The sequence below is a fragment of the Agelaius tricolor genome, unplaced genomic scaffold (assembly GCF_023055355.1).
Source record: "Agelaius tricolor isolate 1412-34295 unplaced genomic scaffold, bAgeTri1.0.p SCAF_35, whole genome shotgun sequence".
Classification (NCBI taxonomy): Eukaryota; Metazoa; Chordata; class Aves; order Passeriformes; family Icteridae; genus Agelaius; species Agelaius tricolor.
In genome coordinates this window covers 2,164,064-2,187,711 of record NW_027269295.1, presented here as the reverse complement: position 1 = coordinate 2,187,711, position 23,648 = coordinate 2,164,064, and the positions used below count along the sequence as shown (strand labels likewise).

Sequence of the window (23,648 nt, the reverse complement as noted above, 5' to 3'; positions counted from 1 at the left end):
GAGGAGGGCGAGAGAGGGAGGAGGAGTGCTGGGAGGAGGGGGAGAGCGGGAGAGGGGAGGAAGCGGCGGGAGGAGCGGCCGCGCGGTGCGCGGGGCGGGCGGTGCGTGCGGCGCCGGTGTCGGCGGGACAGCGAGAGGGAGCGCGAGTGAGTGACCCGAGGGGCGAGGCGGGGGGACAGCGTGGGGGCGAGGGCACGGGGAGCACCGCTGTGTGCGACTGGCGCTGCTCCGAGGGACTCTGTGCGCTCCGCACCCCTCTTCTGTGCATCTGTGTGACACACTGTTCCGAGGGATGCTCTGTGTGCTCCGCACCCCTCTTCTGTGTATCTGTGTGACACACTGTTCCGAGGGATGCTCTGTGTGCTCCACACCCCTCTTCTGTGTATCCGTGTGTGACAGACATTGTTCCGAGGGACTCTGTGTGCTCCGCACCCCTCTGTGTGTGATAGACACTGTTCCGAGGGATGCTCTGTGTGCTCCGCACCCCTCTGTGTATCTGTGTGTGACAGACACTGTTCCTAGGGTCTCTGTGTTCTGCCTGTGTTCTCCACACCCCTTCTGTACGCCTGTGTGCAACAGACACTGTTCCGAGGGATGCTCTATGTGCTCCACACCCCTCTGTGTGCGACAGACACTGTTCCGAGGGACTGTGTGTGCTCCACACCCCTCTGTGTGCGACAGACACTGTTCCGAGGGATGCTCTGTGTGCTCCACACCCCTCTGTGTGTCTGTGCGTGACACTGTTCCGACAGACTCTCTGTGTTCTGCCTGTGTGCTCCACAGCTCTCTGCGTGGCTGTGTGTGACAACATTCAGAGGGACGCTGTGTGCTTCACCCCTCCGTGTGGCTGTGTGTGACAGACACCATTACGAGGGATTCTCTGTGCTCCACACCCCTCCGTGTATCAGTGTGTGACAGACACCGTTCCGAGGGATTCTCTGTGTGCTCCACACCCCTCTGTGTGCGACAGACACTGTTCCGAGGGATTCTCTGTGCTCCACACCCCTCTATGTACCAGTGTGTGACAGACACCGTTCCGAGGGATTCTCTGTGTGCCCCACACCCCTCTGTGTCTGCGTGTGTGTGTGTGTGTGTGAGGGGGACAGATGCTGTGTCACCCATGGGTGCGTTAGAGATGCCCACTTGTAGGTCTGTGAGAGGCAGCCTTGTGTACGAGAGTCACCGTGTTTGTGACAGCAGGACACCCGTGTGTGTCACTGGAAGGCAGCAAATGAGACACTGGGTGTGCCCGAAGCGTGTGTGATGCTGTGTGTTTGTCACCTGTGCGTGTGCTGGTGGGTGAAGCACCGTGCATGTCCAACACCTGCACTATGACCCTGTGTCAGACACTGTGTGTGTTTGGAAGGAATGATGTCTGTGAGTGTGAGACGTCTCTGATGTGGGACACTCACCGTGCATGTGCGTTTGTCACACGCGATCAAGGGTGTGAGATAAAGACATTCTGTGACACACCTGAGCACGTGTGTGACACATCCCCAAGTGCAGCATCTGTCTGAGTGCACACCTTGCTTCCTGTATGTCTGACTGCAGCTCCTGTGTGAATGTCACATGTGTGAGCCTCTCTGTGTGGCACCCTGGTTGGTGGCCTTTCTCCTAGACCTTTCAGAAGGTGGCTTTCAATGTAGCTGCCCTTCATTTAGCACAGATCAGAGCTGAGCTCTGCAGGGTTTTTTATTAGGATTCTTTCAAGAATTTTCAGCCTTTTTTTCACAGTTCTATTTTTGATTCTCTGGATTGTGATGAATTGCTTAAAATCACCCCCTTTTGATAGGTGTTTAAGCTGATAACTACTGATCTATGATCCATTATGTGGTATTATCACAGCAGCTGTGCCTTGCTTGGCAAAACTGCACAGACCTGATATCATGGCACACATCCAGGTACATCTATCAGCAGTATTCTCTAACAATGCCATTTATTGATGGCAAGAACTGAAATCAAAACAAAATCCTCTCTTTTTCTTCAGCATATATAAACCCAGCTTTGGTTTGGATCCAAGTTGCTATGTTGCAACTTGGATCCACATAGTTTAGAGTATTCACGTAAAATAATTAATTATGGTTAAAATATTACTTTTCTTATGTTCAACAGAATGCTTCAGTATTTTCTTTGGTTTATTCTTTGATATTTTTTCCGTCTACTTCCAACTTGTTTTTTCTCACTATCTCCCTTTCTAATATTTTTGCAGGCTCCTGTTCTTTTTTGCAGGAACTCTCTTGATGGGAAAGCCTCTAGCAGTCCTAGGGTTGTCTCCTCTCTGAATCAATTACAAATTTCAATTTTATAGCAGGCAAACCCAAACGTAAACACTTACCTAATTTTTATTTTAAATTTTCTTTCTAAACCTGTTACTATGGCTTGCCTTTGGCTTGTGTACAAACGTCCAGTCTGTAAGCAGAAAACCTTTTAGTCACTTGAGGTAAAGATCTCTTGAACAGTTCCATAAATAATCCTCATTTTATGCTGCAGACAATGACCAGGTTGGGCTCTCTTGAGCTGTGTCTGGTCCTTCTCCTCAGCTTGCAGGATGGCTTTGCTTCCTGAGCAGAGAGCAGCTCTTGCCAAAGGCTTGGCTGGACCTGTGCTTGCTTCTGCATCATGTCATGTCTGTATTGTGAAGGGTGTTAAAGGGGGACAAGCTTGGTGTGTGAGGAGAATTATTTCTGAGCAAAGGCATCTTTTTTATCCAGCATATGAGAGTCAGAGCTATGGTGAGGTACAGAAGCCATCCCAGAACAAATCCTAGTGTCAAGAAATGCTGTCTGGGAATGAGAAAGAGCCAACTTCACATAACACTGCAGAAAACTTCCACTGTGGTCACCCAGTCAGAGAGAGAGAGCTCATTCCATGATTTCACAGCTTGTTCTTGGGCCTTAAAATGCCACCACTGCAACAAGTCCTGTGCAGATGGGCAGATTTCCTGAAGAGAGACCTAAGAACATCCTGGGAATACCAGAAGAAGGCTCACACCTGACAGCTGTGGGAGCAGCATGGTCAATTTATTTTTTTTTTTTTTTTGTTCAAAGCAGTATTTGACAATCTGTCTAGCCTGTGAAAAAGATCTAAATGACTCCAGCTGTCTTCTCAGATCCTGCAGAGCTCCAATGAGAATGGGTTAGCACAGGTGTATGGGAGAGCTTGATAACCAAGATGGATTGGAGATTCACATCAATAACTGATGGGCCATACCTGCTTTCAAGAGGCAGCACCACACATCTCCTGAGGCCAGGAACCAGGAAAGAAAGAGACTAAAAAGAAGCCACATGCAGCACTGGATCTTTAAATGACCTTTGATATCTAAGAGACTAGCAGAAATTAATTCTGGTTTTGGAGAGTAAATGTTCTGAGCGTGTACACAGAAGATTCTTGCAGTTGTTAAAATGCTTAAAAGTTTTTGGTGGAAGGAGCCATTCTCAGTGCTTTTAACAGTCAAAATACCACAACAGATCCTGGGGCTCAGAACAAAACTTCATCTGGTCTACAGTCTCGTTTTGGTCATTGACTCACAGAGAATGAATGTCCTAGACCAGATACTCATGAGAATCACATTTGGAAATTTAGGCATTCAGGACTTCAAACATTCTAAGCAGAGGACTTGGATTTATGAGTCATGTTCATCTGATCAAATATGTGATTCAAACATGAATTTTTTAAAAAGCACCAAAGGATACAGCTTGGCTTTACCTTTGGTTTCTGCTTTTAGAAGTTTTTCAGATGGCTCTGCTGACCTTGGAACTCCCTTTGTACAAGTTCAACCCTGAAAATGAAGTCAGATGTGCAGTGCCCTGCCTGGCTGTGGTTGTAGTAAAATTTTGTGATGTTCCAAGGCAGGTTTAGTCATCTTTGTCTAAGTAGTGCCCAGAGCTGTATCTACTATTTTAGAATCAGACATAAACAAGTGTATTCTCTGTCTATAAATGGACAGTGGTATTACATGAACAACAGCTCGTGGTGATTCACATGGGAATGTTTCTGCCAGAATAATTCACCTGGAGAGATGGCTGCTTCCATTCACTTCCTTTCTTGGAAGCAGGCTGAGAATAACAAACTGTTCCGATAACATCAGCCTAATTCCAGTCAACATATTTCCTACGGAGAGGCAGGGCAGGCCCCACCCTGCTGCATGACAGGCAGTAATTGGCCCTAGAAATGTGACTCATTACTCTGACACTTGGCCTCAGAGTTAGGTGGCAGCAGCAGCAGCAGCCAGTTGTCACAAACCCCTGTTTGAGTGGTGCCAAGCCTTCTCTCCAGCAGTTCAGTGCTCACCTCTCACCTCTTGGGGCTCTGAAAAGCTTCGGTCTCAGTTGTGTGCTCCTATTAGATGGCTGCAGAATTTCAAATCAGAGTTTCCCCCTCTGTCTTGCTGCTGTTTCTCTTGCTGCAAACTAAACATTCAGGGCATCCAGGGCACTTCATGGTGGTCAGTGTGCCCACAAAGAGAGGGCAGGCCTCGTTTTAGACCACCTCAGTGATTTCTAAGCATTTATATTGAAGCAGACACTATTGTAGCCTTATCCTCTCTTCTTTCAGCTCTATAAACACTAGGTCATTAAATGTTTAATGGTTTTGGGTTCATTGAATGTTTAACTATTTCATGCTGAATGGAAAAGTCATTAAAAGGAAGAAAGGCACTGTCTATAAATCATATAATTACAGTATTAATAACAATAAGCAGTGACTACACGGATCTCAGCTTCTAAGTGTTAGACAACAACATTAGACAAATAACTCCTGATCTGGCTGTCTGACTTATTATCTTGTCTCCAGCAATATCTTACAGCAGAAATCTAGGGAAAAGGACAGGTAGAGAGAGACATTTCTGAAAACACCTTCTTCATTTCCAGCAAATGATGGCTCCTGTCTTTCCCAGTTAGAGGTGGTATCACATCATTCCACATTCATTTCCATTATTGAAGCTAGTCATTTTTTTTTTAGGCCATGCAAACTTTTGGCATGCATAACATTCTGTAGCAAGGGTTTCCAGTGCAGGCATGGTGTTTTGGAGCCTGTCCCTTGTTTGTTTCATCTGAGGGTTGTGCTGGCCCACAGTCATAGGCTCAACCCACCCACAGTGACCTTTATCCCCTAAGAGCTGCACTGGAGTCCAGACCTGAGCCATTACTCTGATATTTACCTGCACGTGGAGATGAGGGCATGAACCTACTTTGAGGTTCTAAGGACTTGTCCAAGATTACATGGAGAAGCACTGGAAAAACATCTCAAGAGGACTCTGATGAAAGCACCCAAATTTTCCTTCAAATGTCCTTCTCTCTGGCTTAGTATCAATCTTAGTGCTACAATTTGGGCTTGCCAGATAATCCACAGCAGCTTGCTGGATCCCAGAGTGTCTGATCTTCTCTTTTGAGCCCATGGAGAACTGGGCTTCTGGCCAGCTAAGGAGAACAATCCAGGCAGGCAGCCCTCTGGCCAAACTCCCTCTGGATGTGCTAGCTTGGACATTGATATTTCCCTGACACTAAGCTTTCCTCTTCAGCATGAATTGCTCATTACTTGAATTCCATGAGGGATTTCTTGTGTCATGAAAGAGTGGAGATTCTGCCTGAGCACACTGAGCAGGACTGGCTGCTTTCTGTGGATGGAGCTGTTGATGTGTGTGTGTGTGCCTGTATCTGCAGGACATAGATGTCTCAGTGTTTGCCTCTCAATGGTGCCTCTGTTCTACAACCATCTGTGGATAAAGCTGCTATTCTGCCATGAACAATGACTCATACAGGAAAGTCTTGAAGAATTAGGCAAGAACTGTGTTTATCCTGAGGACTATTGAAGATGAGGCTCCAATCCCATAAATTCTTGGAAAAACTCAGCCTTAGTTTTCCCTTGACAGCTTTAATCTTTAAAATCTGCTCTTGCTGATACGCATTTGCAAACAGCAGGTTGGCAGCAAACTGTGTCTGTCAGTGGGCATCACACATCCACTGCTTGCCTCTGGGCCCTGCTCACTGTGACCAGCTTCTCCTCACTCCATTTTCCATACAGGATTTTACTAGTGACTCTTCCATCTGCTATAACCTTCTGAGCCCCCACAGATTATTCTCTCCAGTCCCTTTTCTTGTATTTCCAGGCTACTCTACACCTCTGCCAGCAATAGTGGCGGAAAGTAGGCTCACTATTCCTGACTCCCTGCAAATTTCACCTGGACCTGGAGCTTCCCAAAAACTCTGTGAAGGCTGTAGGGACTAGCTGGGTATCAAAAAATCACAACAATCTCTGCTTCAAATATCTAGCCAGGTTTGGGTACTCAGGAAAGAGCTGAAAGGAAGGAAACATCCAGAGGATTTTATCAGGCAGTCTCCTGTAGGCAGAACGAATACAGAAGGAAGAGTTTCTGAAGATCAACTGAGCTTTCTCCAGCTCGTGAGGAAGGTTCTAGTTTGTAGCACCACTGTAGAAATAAAAGATTGCAGGGTTCTTACATTGCAGTGACCCAGAAAGGAAACTGTCTGAGGAATGAAGATTAAAATGATCAAGAAAGTTTAAAACAAATGGTGACAGATCCTCATAATGTAATCATAAGGAAATTCCAGGTATGTAAACCATACATACAAAAATTACACACAAAACCCACAAGTTTTCAATTGGACTAGAATTTAATTAGGAATTTTATCCTCAGATTTTGAAATTTCTCTAGGTACCAGGCCTGTGCTTCTTGACCTTTCCAGTGAATTGATCAGTCCTCAAGCTGCAGAGTGCAACTTCCTTCCTTCCTGCTAGATTAGTGAGTTCAGCTGAGTCAGTGACAAATATGCATTGAAGTCCCATCTCCTGCTCCAAGCAGGGCTAACTTCCAACTTGGCTAAAGTCACTCCAGGCTCTTGTTCACATCTATCCTGGAAATCCCAAGGATGCAGAGTCTACAACCTCCTTGGGTAGCATTTTCCTGGTAGATGAGGTGCTGCTCCCTTTGTTGAGAAAGGATTTTTCTGGCTGGCAGCACGAACGCATTGCCCCTTGTCCTTTCACTGTGCACTCGCAGGAAAAGCTTGGATGTGCTGAAATTCTGAAATTCTTATCCCCCCTTGCAGCAGCATCTCTGCAGTGCGATCCCCCAGCCTTCCCTAATTCCCACCTCCTCTCCTCGCCCAGCACACGCTCCTGCTGGTCCTGGGGCCGTGCTGGAGCCTGTCCAGCGTGTCAGCATCTCCCTCACAATGGGCTGTGTGTGTCTGAGAGCTGCACAGAGCGTGGCAGATGCAGCCTCTCCCGAGGCAGGCAGCAGGGAGTGACCACATCCCTGCCCTTGCTGACCACTTGCTAATGCAGTCCCGTGACTGGTGGGTGTTGCTGCTGCAGGGCAGCACTGCTGACACGGGTCCAGCTTGTTTTCCACCAGAACCCCAAGGCCTTTACTGCAGGGCTGCACTCTACAGTCAGTCCTCACTTCGTCCTAATACACGGAGTTGTTTTGTCCCAGGTTAAAAAAAAATAAAGAGGTTGTATTTATCGCAGAACAAATGTATGAGGGGGATTAAAGCAAATTTATCATGGGATTGGAAAGGGTCAAACCCTGAGTCCTCCTGTGTTGATGCTAATACAAGTACAGATCAAGAGTGGCACTTGGGAGCAGCATTTCAACCTGAGAAATTTGGGTTTTCTGCAGAAAGTTCTGATGTCAGTCACAGACTTCAGCAAAGGGGCTGTTAACTCTCAGCACAAGTTACTCTTTTCCTACAGGCTTGAAAGAGAATCTTGTAGGCCACTGGAATGAGTCCCACTTCTATCCATTCCCCCAGGACCTCAAAGGAGGAGCAGGCACCATGCCTAGAGGGGATGAGCTCCGTGTGTGCATGGTGTGGTTTTAAATCAGCATTTTAATCCTCCTTTTGATTAAAAAACCCTCCTTTGCAGATAGGCAAACCAGCAAGAATTATCCTTTGGATACATTGTGATAGGACACAGCTCCATCTCCCTTAATCAGCTATTTTGTTACTGTTCTAAAATAAAGAGTCCTTTTTTAATTTCCTAATAGAGGAGATATTTATATTTCGTGTCACTTCTGGTTTGACTAAATGAAAAATAGTACATTACTTGTTCTTAAAGGAATAAATAAAGTTCATTTTATAAACCTAGCAGTTATCTCTTTTCAACTTCCTTCCAGCTTTCCACACTTTTTTTTTGAGGGACAAGCAAAGGACTCAGAGGGCTCTGTAGGTCTTATGAGAGCTACGAAACACAACAGGAAACTTCTGGAAATGCAAAGCATTATTCAGACAAAGGCTTTATAAATATGTTTTCAGCCATCATCACAACAGAGCAAAAAATAGCCCCAAGAACGCTTCTGCAGAACTGAACTCCCATGCAAGAGCTGTTTCTCCTTCTTGCAGTTTTTTCTTCCTTTATGTACAAACAGGTTTGTGTTTAACAAAAGCCTAAACCCTGCTAATCTGCTGATTTGTCAGCCAGCCCTGTGCTTATCACAGCAGTGTTTGTTGGCCGGGGCAGAGGCAGTGCTAACGTGCACAGCTGTGCTGTGAGAGCATCATGGTGTGTGTGTGTCATGTGAGACAGCGTGGGCAGGACCTGCACTGGGGGCTGGACACGGCCCTGCTGTTTGTGAACAGGCTGAGCACACCCATCTCTAGACAGGACCTGCACTGGGGGCTGGCCACAGCCCTGCTGTTTGTGAGCAGGCTGAGCACACCCATCTCTGGGCAGGACCTGCACTCCCCTGGACACAGCCCTGCTGTTTGTGAGCAGGCTGAGCACACCCATCTCTGACTGGGCAGGATTTGCACTCCCCTGGACACAGCCCTGCTGTTTGTGAGCAGGCTGAGCACACCCATCTCTGACTGGACAGGACCTGCACTCCCCTGGACACAGCCCCTGCTGTTTGTGAGCAGCCTGAGCACACCCATCTCTGGGCAGGACCTGCACTGGGGGCTGGACACAGCCCTGCTGTTTGTGAGCAGGCTGAGCACACCCATCTCTAGACAGGACCTGCACTCCCCTGGACACAGCCCTGCTGTTTGTGAGCAGCCTGAGCACACCCATCTCTGGGCAGGATTTGCACTCCCCTGGACACAGCCCTGCTGTTTGTGAGCAGCCTGAGCACACCCATCTCTCACTGGGCAGGATTTGCACTGGGGGCTGGACACAGCCCTGCTGTTTGTGAGCAGGCTGAGCACACCCATCTCTGACAGCAGCTCCTGCCACGCTGCAGGATGGACCAGCCAGAGCTGGGGGTGGCTGTACAGGTACCAGTTGTGGTTTTCTCTGGGTCTGGATTGAAGGCACTTGAGACAGTAATTCATGTTCAGACTCAGGTGTTTATTATTTCTTATCAGTGAAACAGTCTCACTACTGTGAGTTCTGCAGCTTTTCATTAGAAGACACAAAATGGCCACAATCTCTGGTTCCAAAGTCTTTTAAGACTAAACTATCCAATTAAGAACTGACACCTGGATTATTTTCCCTTTTAACCCAATAACTGATCCCACAGAGCCCCCAATGAGGACTTTTCTGCCCAATTACAAAATGCCACCCAAACCCATGAAGAAGAAGAAAGAAGAAGCATGAAGAAGAAACCCAGGATGACACCCTGTGCCCTCCATCTTGCTTCCAACCACAACACACTAAAAATCCCCAAACCTCAATTTCTCACCTAGTGATACACCTACACTGCTCTCTATAATCTATTTCACACTTTTGTGGATTCCAGTCTATCTTGAAGTCTGGGAAACTTTCTCCATGAGTGAGGGTCAAAGTCAGTGCTCCCCTGGGGATCAGGGGCACCCCAGAGCAGACAGAGAAATATTCCCTGGGTCCCTGGTTTCCACAGATGGCAGGTAGCCATGGAGCTGGGGAATGAAACAATGAGATGATTTTTGTCAGCTTGACAGACAGATCATTGCTTGATGGCAGGGCACTGTCCAAGGGGCGGCAGCAAACAACGTGCCAGGGAGTTCTGACTGGCACAAAGGAGCCCAAATGTGGAGGGAGGATGAATGGCCAGTCAGGAGGCATGGGTGACAGCCAGCTGTGATGACAGGGTATAAAACAGAGGACAGAAGATGACAGAAATCTAAATGGAAAACAACGTATGGGAGCAATTTAAGCGGATAAATACACAGAGGAGGAGAAAGGAGTGACATGGGAGGAAGGGACACAGAGTGCTGGATGTGCATGGGAGGAGGCAGGAGCCTTGGCTGGGGCGACCAGCAGGTGTGGGGTGATGACACTGGTGCCTGGCGACACCACTGGGAGTGAGGAGAGCAGCCAGAGCCACTGCTGCTGCGGCTGTCACTTGGGCTGAGCCCAGCCACGGGGCACAGCCCAGCACGAGCATGAGCTGGGCACTACCTGTGCCCTGGCACTACCCTGGCACACCTGCCAGCAGCGGGGAGCACCCAGGGCGGGATCCTGTCCGGGTGCAGGAGCGTTTCAGAGGCACCACGGTGAGCCCCTGGAGCTGAGGGTGCGCTCCCAGAACCGCGGGGATGCTCTGTCCTCTCCGGGACAAGGAGCGGCTCAGCGACCTCGTGTCTGGGGCACCCTGCACAGACCTCACCTCGCATCCCCCGCGCCTCTTGCGCACCGAACCCCTCAGTCCGCACATCCTGGAACCCCCGCACACCCCACAGCCCGCACACACCCGCACCCTGCACCCCGCGCCTCTTGCGCACCGAACCCCTCAGTCCACACACCCCGAACCCCTCAGTCCGCACAGCCCGATCCCACCCCGATTCCCCGCACACCCCGCATACCCTGTAACCTCCGCACCCCGCACACCCCGAACCCCCACACACCCCGCACACCCCGTACCCCCCGCATACCCCGAACCCCTCAGTCTGCACATCCTGTTCTCCTTGTATCCCCTGCACCCCCTGTAGCCCCTGTACCCCCTGCACACCCTGTTGCCCCTGTATCCCCGCACACCCCGATCCCCCTCACACCCCGCACCCCCTGTAACCCCCGCACCCCCCGGACCCCGCACACCCCGCGGTCCGGCGGTTCCACAGCGCCCCCTCGCGCCGCACCGGCGCAGCTGCGCCTGGCAGCGCCCCCGCCAGCCCGCGGGCATGGAGCGCACAGCGGGACACGGACACACGGACACAGAGGGACACACAGACAGAAGGACACACGGACACATGGACACACGGACACAGAGGGACACACAGACAGAAGGACACATGGACACACGGACGCACGGAAACACAGACACAGGAGGACACACAGACAGAAGGACACATGGATACACGGACAGCAGGATACGGACACAGAGGGACACACGGAAACGGACACCGCGATACGGACACACGGACAGAGGGGTACACATCAGAGGGACACACGGACACATCACACGGACAGCGGGACACAGACACACACAAACAAAAAGACTGAGACAGACACAGACAGGTGGACACAGACAGACGGACACGGGGACACGGACAAACAGACATGGACAGATGGACTCTGAGACAGGCACAGACACACAGACAGGAACAGACAGACTGAGATATGGGCACGGATGCTCAGACATGGACAGACAGACATGGACGGACAGACACAGGGACACACACAAATACACAGACACTTGTCAATCTCATAGTGAATCAATAGTCCATATAGTCACTAAAGCATCACCCAGGTTTATTTATATATATATATATAAAATATATATATATAAGACTTCTTACAGCTTCACCTTAAGCCTGGCTAAATATATCAGTTACACACAAGCACACCAGGTTACTTGAAGAAAGTAATGGATATCTGCTGGATACACAGAAGTCTTTATCAGGAGGGACCCTGCTGCAGCTCAGGTCAGGAACCTCATTTCTCTGATTTCTAAGAACAGAAAAAGGAAGATAATGTAGAGGGTATTGGAGCAACTGAGTTATTTGTGGTCTCGTTTCAAGTCTGTGGCTGTTGCAATTGTTCTGCCATTTTATAATGAAGAAGTAATATCTCCCAATTGTGCTGAAAGACCTGGATTCTTAGGGTTGATTGTATCTGGTCTGATTCCAAAAGAACTTGCAAAATGCAGTGGTTTTGAGTAAGTGACCGTCCCAGACTGCAAGATGTATTCTATTTGCCATCTGTGTGGCAGCTATCTTCTGTTCAGTGGGCAGTTTTCCTTATCTCTTCCACACCCACTCCTCTCTCAGGGCAGACACCTGCTGATAACAGCTATGGAATGTCCCTGCATGGCTGATAAGAACTACAGCATCCCATTGGGAGATGGGAGCCCAGAGGGAGGAGCCAAGCATTCCTACCTGGATATAATCCAGAGGTTTTGAGACACCAACACTTTCTCCACTGGATTCCCCAGAGGAACAGCAGCTGCCTCTTGCCCTGGATCTTCAGAGGAAGAGACTGCACCTTTCTCCAGGATCCCTGCTCCAGCAGAGCCACCCCTGACACTGCAGGAGGGCTGAGCCACAATTCCAATGGTTCTGCTGCCAGCACCCTGACCCACAGGGTGTCAGGCTGGGTTCTGACTCTGGCAGTGTTGTTCTAGTTTACTGCATTGTTTATTTTATCCTCTTATTTTCTTCCCTATTAAAGAACTGTTATTCCTGCTCCCATATTTTTGCCGGAGAGCCCCTTAATTTAAAATTTATAGCAATTTGGAGGGAGAGGGTTTACATTTTCCATTTCAGGGGAGGCTCCTGCCTTCCTTATCAGACACCTGTCTTTCCAAACCAAGACAGCAACAATTCCTGGCCTTTCTTTGACCTCTTTGAGTGAGGACACTCCAGTGAAACAGTGGGAGGAATGCAGCTGTGGCTGTTTGGGCAGTGACCACCTGCACATGAAGGCCCCTCTCTGCAGCCTCCAACTCACCTGGCCTTCCATGTCCCTGCTTTTGGCTCTCAGCTTGTTCACCTGCCCTTCAGCAATGTCAGCCCGTTCCTTCGCCTCCTCCAGCTCGTGCTGCGCCTTGCGGCACCGCGAGAGATTGATGTTTGCCTGCTCCTCCTGAAAATCAGACAGCATTGGCTCAAATCACACTGCCCTGCTGCGGGAATCCCCCAGGAGGGGGAACTGTGGGAATCCATAAAATCAGAGGGTTTGGGAAAGCTGCAAAAGGCAGCCTCAGAGACAGCAGAACTGGGATTGGAGCTCAGCAGCAGCCATGAGATTGGGCAGCAGAAAAATTATGTAAGAAGTAGAAAAGTAAGGACAAACAGAACAATGGTCTGTGTATTAATGCTTGTCTAGAATAACTCCCTAAGCTACAGAAAAGTTTATCCAGTGAGATATTGGGGAGTTCTAAGCTCAATAATGGAGCTCTGTGCATTGTTTGAAGGCTCACAAGCAGGTATTGTATTTGAAATAAGCAAGCATTGTTTAACCAAAGGTACCTGTGCTTATAGTGATTGGATGGAACCACTGTCAATGTGCTTTTGCTTTGTGTGATTGGTCAAAAAACTTTTCAAGTGAATTGTGACATTGAGTTCTGTGTCTGCTGCCTGGGATGTGAGCTGGTGGGATCTTCCCATTGTCATAGCCATATAATGAGACTGATGCTGGAAAATCAAACAGCTCAAGGCACGTTCCCAGCAGTCCCATCCCATTTGTGATTTGTACAGAGACCCCAGCCAGCAATACCCTGCCACCACTGACACCTGTGCTGGCCTCACAGGTACAGCCCTGCATTGCCAGCACTCTGTGTTTATATCCAGTACCATCCACAGCATGGCCACTCAGGGGGCAGAACAATTACCCCACTCCCTTCCAGGTGGGAAAATTGGCTTGTGTGGTTCCAAAAGTGCACCAGTTCCAGGAGAACTACAGCTACACCCGCTCTGTTGTGAGCCGTGATTAAGAATATTCAAAGGCAGTGTGGCCTTGGCTGACCTGTCAAACTCAGTATTCAATTATTTTAATGATCTAGGGAGCCCACGTTTCAGAAATCTCCACCCAGGCCCCACTGAAAAGATTCCTCCACTCACAGCTTCCTCAGCCTGTTTCTTGTAGGCTTTCACTTTTAGCTGCAGCTTGTCCACCAGGTCCTGGAGCCGAAGGATATTTTTCTTATCTTCTTCAGACTGTAGGAAGTGAAAAAGGAGTCAGCCTTGGCAGCTGAACTGAGGTGGCCCACGTGGGAGGGTGGAGGATGTGCAGTACCTGGTAAGTGAGCTCCTTCAGCCTCCGTTCGTACTTGCGAGCTCCTTTCAGGGATTCTATTCCTCGTTTCTGCTCAGAATGAAGCTCATTTTCTAACTCATTAATCTGGAACACAGGATCACAGTGAAGATGGCAAGAATGGCTGCTGATCCTGCTGCTTTTTGGGTCTAGATTAGCTAAAATATGCTCCCTGTGTTATGTTGATGATGACAAAGTGTGTGAACCAATAGCTGTTTATAAAAGGAACTCAGCTGTGCATACCTAGAGAATTTGTAGTGAAAATCAGGCTTAAATCTGTCAGAGAGGAGTAAATTGAAACAGGGAAGGGTGGCTTCTGTCAATGCTCACCAGGTAAATGGGAAAAATCTGTTTTAGTTTTTGTCTTGCATTTGTTATCTTTGGGAGTGGCAGTGGCAAATACTGTTTAGGGACAGCATGGAAACCTGGCTGCTGTCTATTCCCTTTCCACTTGTCCAGTTTCCACAGGCACTGAACTGGAGATGTAAGGTGGCATATCTATGACTGTGCCCCTCTGTAAACCTGCCCTTTTTGTACCTTTTACCAGCTGCCTCTACAGCCTTCCATGGTGGCAGGTTTCCAAATTTCACTGCCCACTCTGTAAAGTATTTATTTTTATTTATTTTAAAGGTAAAGATGGGCTGGTCTCTCTCAGTGGCAGAGTCCTAGACTTGTTTGTCAATACTCAAATCTTTATCTTGCAGATCCTTCTTGAGCTGCAGAGACCAGAACTGCACGTGGTATACTTAATATAGTGGCAAGAATGTGTTGCCATACAGCTCTGTCTGCTTCTCAGTGCCTTTCCTAATGAAGCCCAATTTTTTTTTTCTGTTTTAAGTTTCCATTTCTATGGCACATCCAACAGCTTCTGAAGTGTGTCCATTACCAGTTCCCATTTCATGCCCAATTAAATACAACTTAAATTATTTTTCCCTAGACAAAACCACCTTCTATGTCTCCCTGATGTCCATCTGCCCCCATTTTTGCCCACTCAGTTTTTTTGAGGTCACTCTCGGGTTCTTCACCCCCAGTGCAATATTTGGCTACACAGCACAGCTCTCACCAAACCTGCTGGGAATATCTGGGGCTCTCCCTGTTTCCACCCTCCCAAGGTGTTCCAGCAACCAAGGGCCCAGTCAGAAACTTCACCTTAATCTACCCAAATCTTCACCATACCCTGGCCTCCAGCTTCTGGAGCTGCTTCTTCCCCCCCTTCAGTGCCAGCTGCTCGGCCTCATCCAGACGAAGCTGCAGGTCCTTCACTGTCTGTTCCAGGTTCTTCTTCATCCTCTCCAGGTGGGCACTGGTGTCCTGCTCCTTCTTCAGCTCTTCTGCCATCATGGCTGCCTGGTTGTGGTCACAGTTATGTTACAAATATTTCCATCCCAGCAGTTCTGGGTGCCTGAGAAAAACCCCCAGCTTCACATTGGTGAGGGGCTCTGCACATTCTCAGTGCCCATGGCCTGGCTAAGGCTCTGTCACACAAACAGGATCACTCTTTCTCAAAGTCTGTGCTTCTAAAACTGCTTCACCTCAGAGAACAGACATGGTTGATAAAAAGAAAATAATAATCAAGGTGTGCAAATGGATTGGTACCAAAGTTCTGTGTTCTAAGTCAAAATTGAGGTATTAGCAGCCAGCACTCTGCATCTCTGGGCTTCCTCATGACTTGGAGTATTTGGCTATCTGAAATTTGCCAGAGTCAGACTTCTAAGCAGTTTTTGCCAGTACCTCAAACTGCACTGAAAGCTTTTTCCTGCTGAGGAGCTCAGAAGCTGGGGTTGATAGCTGCACCCACATGGCCCAGCAGAGAGCTCAGGGGTCCTGCAGCACTGCTGCTGGTGGGCAGGCAGGACCAGACACTGGTGAACCAGCACTTGATGCAATAGTGTCACCATTCTCCTCTGTTTAATTTTCCTATACCTTTCCTAGATGGTCCCAGGTGTTGTTATTTCTGATAATGTGGAACCTGTGGCCTCATTTAAATGAAACACTTATATTGTCTCTTTTTCTTTATTGCATGTCTAGCATTTGTATAGAATTATGTATGATTTTAGCCTTAATTTCTGCTTTTCTGTGCTGTGTCTAGACAGGCTTTTGTTTCAAACTACTCTTTTTCTATTACAATTTTGCCACCACCTGCTCTATCCTGCCTACTACATTTACTCTGGAAGCAAAAGTGAATGGGTATGGAGAAGGGGAGAGAGAATTCCTCCTCAATATAGACATCTAGCAGGACATGAGGACCCTTTCTGGAGGGATCTTCTGGGGCAAATGGTAGGGCAATGGCTGCATGAGGCAGGGACTGTGTGTCACAGATATTTTCTGCTGAAGAATTGGTTCTCCTCCATCTGACTGCTGCCTTTCTAAAGTGGAAAAGTGACTGTGGCAGCACAAAATGGGAGGGCAAGAGGACTCACATCTGTGATTGCTTTCTTTGCTTTCTCCTCTGCATTCCTGGCTTCCTGAATGCTGTCTTCAACTTCAGTCTGTAGGTGAGTTATGTCCACTTCCAGTCTCTTCTTGGTGTTGATGAGGCTCGTGTTCTGTTGGGGCAGTCAGCAGACAGGTCATTCCCACCCTGTTTGCACTAATTAGTGTGGGATGAGCTGCTGCCTAAAAACTCAGAATTCTAGAATATTTAATTGTTCCTACTCCCTGTGAATTCCACAATATTGAATTGATCCTAGTCCACGTGAATTCCACATTTGAGGGAATCGGAAGCAGAGAGCCACATGAGCATAGCTCATACAGGGGCTGCATTTCTGGTGCCCCCCTGAGCCAGGGAGCCCAGAGTGGGGTTGGGAGCCCAGAGTGGGGTTGGGAGCCCTGCCAGGCACCTGCTGGTCCCTGACCCAGCCCCACTTCACCCTCCAGCTTCCCACCCCAGCCCCAGCTCCCATTGCCCTCACACAGCAGGTGAGTGTGTTTGTGCCGCTCCCATTTGTGAGTTTGTGTTTGTGCCGCTCCCATTTGTGAGTTTGTGTTTGTGCCACTCCCACAGGCCTGTAGAAGTCTCCCGTGGAGCCAGGAGGTGCCCAATACCTGTGAGTGGAGCAGCTGCACCCTCTCGCTGGCGTCTGTGAGCTCCTGCTCAGACACCCTGCGGGCTCGCTCCGTCTGCTCCATGGCAGCTCTCATCTCCTCCATCTCCGTTGTCATCAGGCCATTCCTGCGCTCCACGATAGCCAGCTGCTCCTTCAGGTCATCGTTCTCTCTCAGGGCATCATCTAAATGGAGCTGGGAGTCCTTGAAAGGTGAGAGCACCAAATGTGAGAGCCAGAAGCGAGCAGAGGGAATGGGAAAGGCTCAGGGGACAGCAGCCTTGTGGTCCCTACCTTGAGCTGCCCTTGCACAGCTTTGAGGTGCTTCTGTGTCTCTGCTACCTGACAGTTGGCATGGCTCAGCTGGATTTCCATGTCATTCAGGTCTCCTTCCATCTTCTTTTTCAGCCTCAGGGCATCATTTCTGCTTCTGACCTCAGCATCCAGCATGGTTTGCATGGACTCTAACACCCTCTGGTGATTCCTCTTCAGCTGTTGAATTTCCTCATCTTTCTCTGCAGTCCTTCTGTCAACATCTGACTTCACCTGGTTCAGCTCCAGCTGAACACGTAAGATTTTCCCCTCTTCGTGCTCTAAAGAGCCCTGTGAAGGTTGAAATAATTATAATTTGTCTCTGTAGCATCCATTTCTGGGAAATGCCCGTGCAGAAATGTGGCCCCTTGCAGCTGGGAGGGACCCGAATGTGACCCTTTAAAGACCAAGCACTGAAAAAGCTGACTCCTATTCCACACTCACTGTACCCCAGCTGGATTTTCAATGGTAATTTAGGAATAATATTCCTTAGGAAAATGCCTCAGATACCACAAGGTCTGGGCACTGAAGTCTGTGGTGACACTGGAGAGACAACAGATCATGAGGAAATATAAAATAGGACAGCCAAGATTCCTGCTCAGGAGCAGCTTGCCTGCTCTGGCATCTCCATGCTGATTTCTGCTTTGCCCCACCCCAGTGACTGTGTGGCCAAGTTGCCCTTTCACACAACCTTTCCTCTGGAACTCATTTCCTTCACCCTGGTGCCATCCAGATTCAGTTGTAGGCACAGTGAAAAGCCTGAGGCTGGGTCTTTCCACCCACTGGACAGAAATAAGCACATGCAGAGAATAAAACAGCTGATGCAGCCCTGGCATCCCTTTTAAGAACATATTTTCCAGAGATCCCTGATTCTCCTTTTGGATTCTAGAATAAGCCAATATTGATTAATTCAGGATTAGACCGATGCTATTTAGGTGCATAAATTGGAGTATATGGATTATATAACCCCAATAACTCTTGCTCCTACTGCCCACCCATTTAGTGAGATCTAGAGATTGTTTTATACTTCTTTTTCAACCTAAGAGGAGTTAAAGAGAAAATAAAGTGAAGCTCTTCTTGGTGGTGGACAATAAAAAGACAAAAGGTCTGTTAAAAGTCAATACAAGGGAAATCCTGGCGGCATACAGGGATAGAAATGTTTAACCCCGAGAATGATGTTGTACTGGAAAAGGTTTTCCAGCAATACTCTGTAATCTCCATCCTTGAAAATTATAAAAACCAATTAGACAAGGCTTTGAGCAACCTAATGTAAGGTCAAAGTTGCCCTTCTTTGACCAGGAAGTTGACTAAAGACTTGTAGGGATCCTGTACAAGCTAATTCTGTGCTCACAAAGATATTTTGTGGAGTATCAGATGTGGTAATACAGAAGTAATAAAATCTTTTCCAAGTGGCAGTCAGAGAAAATAGAGAACAGAAGGCTAGAAACAAAACTATTAGAGTTTTTAAATTTTAGTGACTTTTCTTCAGCCTTCCATGGAAGCAAATTCAAAGAGATGGTGCAAAATGAGCTCAATTTTAGACTGGGACTGAGGGGGTTTTGTGCATGATAGCACAGCAAGGAATGCCACCTTGGTATGGCAGGGGAGCAGTCCCTGTGCCTTTTGGTCTGTCTGTGCTGTCTTACTGCACTTCTGGGACAATTTCAGGATAAGCAGGAATATAAAATATATCTCCAAATTTTCTCTGTTCTTGATTTCTCTAAAATCAAGCCCCTGACTGAGGACACTTGCCTCTGCTTCTTCTAATGCTGCTTGTAGGTCACACTTTTCTTGCTCAATTTGCTTCTTTGCTTTCTCCAGCCCATGATTTGCTTTTCCAGACTCAGCAATCTGTTCAGTCAGATCAGAAATTTCCTCTGCAACCAGAAAACACATACTCAGCTCCTCTCAGACAGTGTGATCAGTGGCACCTGCAATTGCTCTTTGGCAATGGGAGTGGCAAAAGAGACTCTGGTGTAATGGGATGTAACTGTGAGAAAAATAATCCATCTTATGTGCAATCTTTCTGATAACCTGCACATCCCAGTTTAGTGTGCAATTTGAAAATGAGAGGGACCAACTGGAGTAAGCTCAGAAAATAATGTCAACTTCCTCTGGGTAGTGAAATTACATCTCCAGAGGCAGTCATGTTTGATTGATCTCTTTATGCTCAGATAATTCCCAGTGATCATTCAGTTCACAAAAAGGATCTGAGTTGTATTTCCTTTCTATAATTAGTTTGCTTATTAAATGCCAACCTATTGTGCCACAGCTGCATGATCCTCCAATAATCAGGAGACAGGCAACAGCCTGCCAGATTTTTTCTAGTAGCAGTGACTGAAGCAATCTGAAAAAAAACCTGAGTATCATTATAATTTCTGTCTATTCAGTTAACTTGGTCCTCATCCATGCATAGGATTGCCATGGTGTGAAGAAGGGGGAACATCCTGAGGAGGCAGGATGCTCTAGAGGTGGAAGTGTGTGCTGGCAGGTAACTTTATGATCAGCTGAGCAGGAAAGGAAGTCACCACCTTTGTGGGAAAATCATAAAGAACAAAACCCTGGGAAGAGGCAGAGCTGTGGCAGTCCAGAAATGTGGATTCACAGTGAATCCAAGGTGACAGACACATGAACTCACGCTGGAGGTTCTTGTTCTCCCTCCTGACAGTCTCGGCCTGGTCCAGCATCTCCTCGTAGGCGTTCTTCATCCTGAAGATCTCGGTGCTGAGGGAGCGCGACTCCTTCTGGGCAGCCTCCAGCTCAGTCTGGCTCTCCTGGTACTTCTGCTTCCAGTCAGCCAGGATCTGGTGGGACAGGAGAATGACCCATTCTGACACACTCCCTCTCTGCACCTTTGTGTGAAAAGAACCCAAGAGGCCTGGCCTATCTTAATGGTCTTTTGCTTTGGACTGTTCTCTGCCTGTGACAATAGCTCCCTGTGATGCATGCTCTGGTGGTTTTGGTGAGATCTACATAAATTTACCTCTTCAACCAACACTAGTGCATGCCCCAAGCTGCCAGGAAGGAGTTTGGTTTGACACTAGCCCGAACATAATGTAGCTGGTCTGAATAAGGATGTGTGAGGATTGACAGTGTTGCAGGAGCCAGTGGTCCTGGACTAAGCCCACCAAGCAAGGTCATTCTCTACCAATTCTCTCCTTACTTTGATACCACAGACCTGTAAGTTCCTTTTTTAGCACAGTGTTCTCACTCACACAAGGCTGTGCAGCATCACTTGGTCCAACAGTGCAGATTCTTTTAAATGTTAGTAAGGGCACTGAAGGCTGGAACTTGCCAAGAGTCTGAGGCTCTGCCTAACCCCAGGGTCAGGCTGGCAGACTAGCACCAGGGCTTGGCTTGCATGTGAGTACTCAGTCTGCTTGACCAGTCTCTCTTGTGAAGACTTCATGTTTTTTTTTTAATTGTCAGAAGGCTGATTTATTATTTGCTGTGGCCACCTGGGGCTATTTACACAGTGACTTTACCATATGTCCCACTATGGGGCCCTTACCATAATTTTGCTTTGGGTAAGATGCAATTTATTTTACTGTGAGTGCCGAACTTTGGTAATTTCAGAATTTGTCCTGTCCTATCAAATATCTGATGATGTTTAGATCTGGCATGATCTTTTGAACAAACCTTATCAAAATTCCTCTGCTTTTTATCGAATGCTGCACAGACTGCATGTGACCTCTCCACATCAATCATGAGATCATCCACTTCCCCCTGCAGCTTCTGCTTTGTCTTCTCCAGTGAGGCACACTTTGCATTGACAGCCTCAATCTGCTCCTCTGATTCCTGCAGGCGCTGGGCCAGCTTCTTCCTGCAGGATGGGACATTCAGCACTGAGGAAAAGAAAATTCTGACCTTCTCAGAAAATGGACATGAAAGGAGTTTGGAATGGGGAAGATGGGCACAGAGAGCAATATATAATGCTGTGGTGCCAGGAGCCTGGGGTGGCACAGCACTCTGAAGTGGTGCATAGATTGAGGGGATAAGAAACTGTACCAATGTGGAGAGGGACCAAAAATATGCTTCCAATACTGACAGTGTAAAGAATGTGCTCTTTCAACTACTATGATTAACTCAATGCACTGGAATTCTCCTTTATGTAGACCCCCCTAAGCCTCCACTCCTACTTCTCCTTTACATATCCACTCACCCCCCCTTTTCACTTCTAATACATTAAAAAGCACACTTCTCTGCATATTACCCCTACAAACACATTCTGGTTTCCTTCAGCTCTGCCCTCATTATGCTTAAATATCCTTCTACTTGCTCCAAGCCACCCCCCCACCTACTTGGCCTCCTCGAGCTCCTCCGTGCGCTGAATCGCGTCCGTCTCGTATTTGGTTCTCCACTGGGCCACTTCACTGTTGGCCTTGGACAGGGCTCGCTGCAGCTCCCCCTTGGCCTCCTGCTCCTCCTCATATTGTTCCCGGAGCAAGTCACAGTCGTGGCGAGCGGACTGCAGGGCGTGGGCCAGGGCGTTCTTGGCCTTGGCAGTTAAAATGAAACAAGTTGGGAGAACACAAATAATTTGTGACTGGGTATTTTTCCTCTAGTCTGATAAAATATTCATATCTCCCTGTCCATGTGCTGCAGTTGCTAGAGAAACAGAAGGAGCAAAATGAATAGCATTAGGGATTCTGCGTTTCAGGCCTGATGTTGTTAATCAGGGTCGGGTGCTTGCCTGTGGTGGTTTTTGTGGGTCCCCAGGACAACAGAAGAGATGAGAATCTTGACTCCATGTTTCAGAAGGCTGATTTATTAGTTTATTATATGTATTATATTAAAATAAAATTATATACTGCAACTATACTGAAGAAAGAGAAAGGAGGCATCAGAAGGCTAGGAAAGAATGATAATAAAATCTTGTGACTGACCAGAGAGTCTGAGACAGCTGGACCTGTGATTGGTCATCAAGTAAAAACAACCACATGAAACCAATCAAAGATGCACCTGTTGCATTCCACAGCAGCAGATAATCATTGTTCACATTTTGTTTCTGAGGCCTCTCAGCTTCTCAGGAGAAAAAATCCTGGCAGAAGGATTTTTCATAAAATATGTCTGTGACACTTGCCCAGCTTGTCTGGGGGGAACACCTCTCAAACACAGCTGCACCAGGTGTTTCAGGCAGAGGCAAAATAAATCCACCAACAAACCAAGTGCAAGCAGTCCTGCTCTATATCCTTTTCTTGGCTGCTGCTGTTTGCTTTGCCTATAGGCACAGAGCTGCTTTCCTTCACTTCTCTCATGTTTTTGATCTTCAGAATGCATGATGAGAAGGGCTTAAACTGTCTTGCTTATTTAATTTTTTAATGTCTCCTCTCTGTGTTGTATTCCAAGGCAAAGTTGAAAATTTTCACTACTCTGATGTCCCTTCTCTGAGGAGAAATTTAATTTATTTTAAAATAAATTTAAAATAAATATTTTATTGTTTCAAATGAAAGTCACCTTATTTTCTTCCTCTAGTTGTCTCTTCAGCTCTTCAGTCTGCTGAGTGAAAGTATGTTTGCCTCGAGTTAACTGAGAAATCAAGGCCTCCTTCTCCTCCAGCTGCCGAGTAAGTTCACCTAACAGGAAAAAGGTTATTTTTTTACACAGAGATATGAGACATTAAACAAATGAATGAGAGCAGCTAGCCATGTGGGATTGTAAGATATAACATAGTAAATTGAAGTAGTAATAGTAGTAATTGCATTCCCACTGATAGGAAAAGCTGTGCTGACATCAAAGAAAAGATGAACTGACCACAAACTCACTTGTTAATTTTGACTTACAGTACTGCTTCTGGTTTGGTTTTGTGTTTCCTTGGGCAGGTTTCTATGACTGCCACCAGGAGGAGATTCTACATTCTGAGTTTTGTTCAGATCCCCAAGTGATGAATATGTTGCAAAACACACGGGCATTCAGGCAGCATATTTAAGTGCTTGACACTGGAATATTACATTTCACCAGGGGACGTACCATTCTCAGTCTGTAGGCGTGTTTTCTGTGTGTTCAGATCATTAATGAGCCGCACATGTTCATCATCTTTGGCTCTGACTTCACTGAACTGGTCTTCAAGAGCTCGGCACATCTTCTCCAGATTACTCTGCAAAGAGGTTGAAAACAAATCCCTCAGTTCATCCATTTGCTCAGAAGAACAACGCTAAC

General features: G+C 47.5%; 1 protein-coding gene and 1 long non-coding RNA gene across 3 annotated transcripts in view; one reads left to right on the top strand and one right to left on the bottom strand.

The window, feature by feature from the left end:
• The first annotated feature begins 176 nt into the window (after positions 1-176).
• Positions 177-8,111, top strand: LOC139602795 (uncharacterized). 2 transcript variants are annotated; one of them, XR_011683432.1, is made up of 2 exons: positions 177-940; positions 1,042-8,111. It is a non-coding gene; the product is annotated as an uncharacterized lncRNA (long non-coding RNA). The 2 variants fall into 2 exon arrangements; XR_011683431.1 differs by having other exon boundaries at positions 177-992.
• Positions 8,112-11,620: 3,509 nt separating this feature from the next.
• Positions 11,621-23,648, bottom strand: part of LOC139602618 (myosin-13) — a 28,408-nt gene continuing 16,380 nt past the window's right edge. Inside the window, exons 26-39 of the mRNA XM_071452595.1 lie at positions 23,460-23,586; positions 22,947-23,065; positions 21,791-21,987; positions 21,129-21,312; positions 20,128-20,293; positions 19,242-19,366; positions 17,472-17,780; positions 17,179-17,382; positions 16,554-16,679; positions 15,310-15,480; positions 14,116-14,220; positions 13,941-14,036; positions 12,829-12,963; positions 11,621-11,829 (exon numbers count right to left, since the gene is read on the bottom strand). Of these exons, the coding sequence (XP_071308696.1) occupies positions 11,815-11,829; positions 12,829-12,963; positions 13,941-14,036; positions 14,116-14,220; positions 15,310-15,480; positions 16,554-16,679; positions 17,179-17,382; positions 17,472-17,780; positions 19,242-19,366; positions 20,128-20,293; positions 21,129-21,312; positions 21,791-21,987; positions 22,947-23,065; positions 23,460-23,586 (2,079 nt within the window). The 3' untranslated portion in view covers positions 11,621-11,814. The remainder of the gene's footprint in view (positions 11,830-12,828; positions 12,964-13,940; positions 14,037-14,115; positions 14,221-15,309; positions 15,481-16,553; positions 16,680-17,178; positions 17,383-17,471; positions 17,781-19,241; positions 19,367-20,127; positions 20,294-21,128; positions 21,313-21,790; positions 21,988-22,946; positions 23,066-23,459; positions 23,587-23,648) is intronic.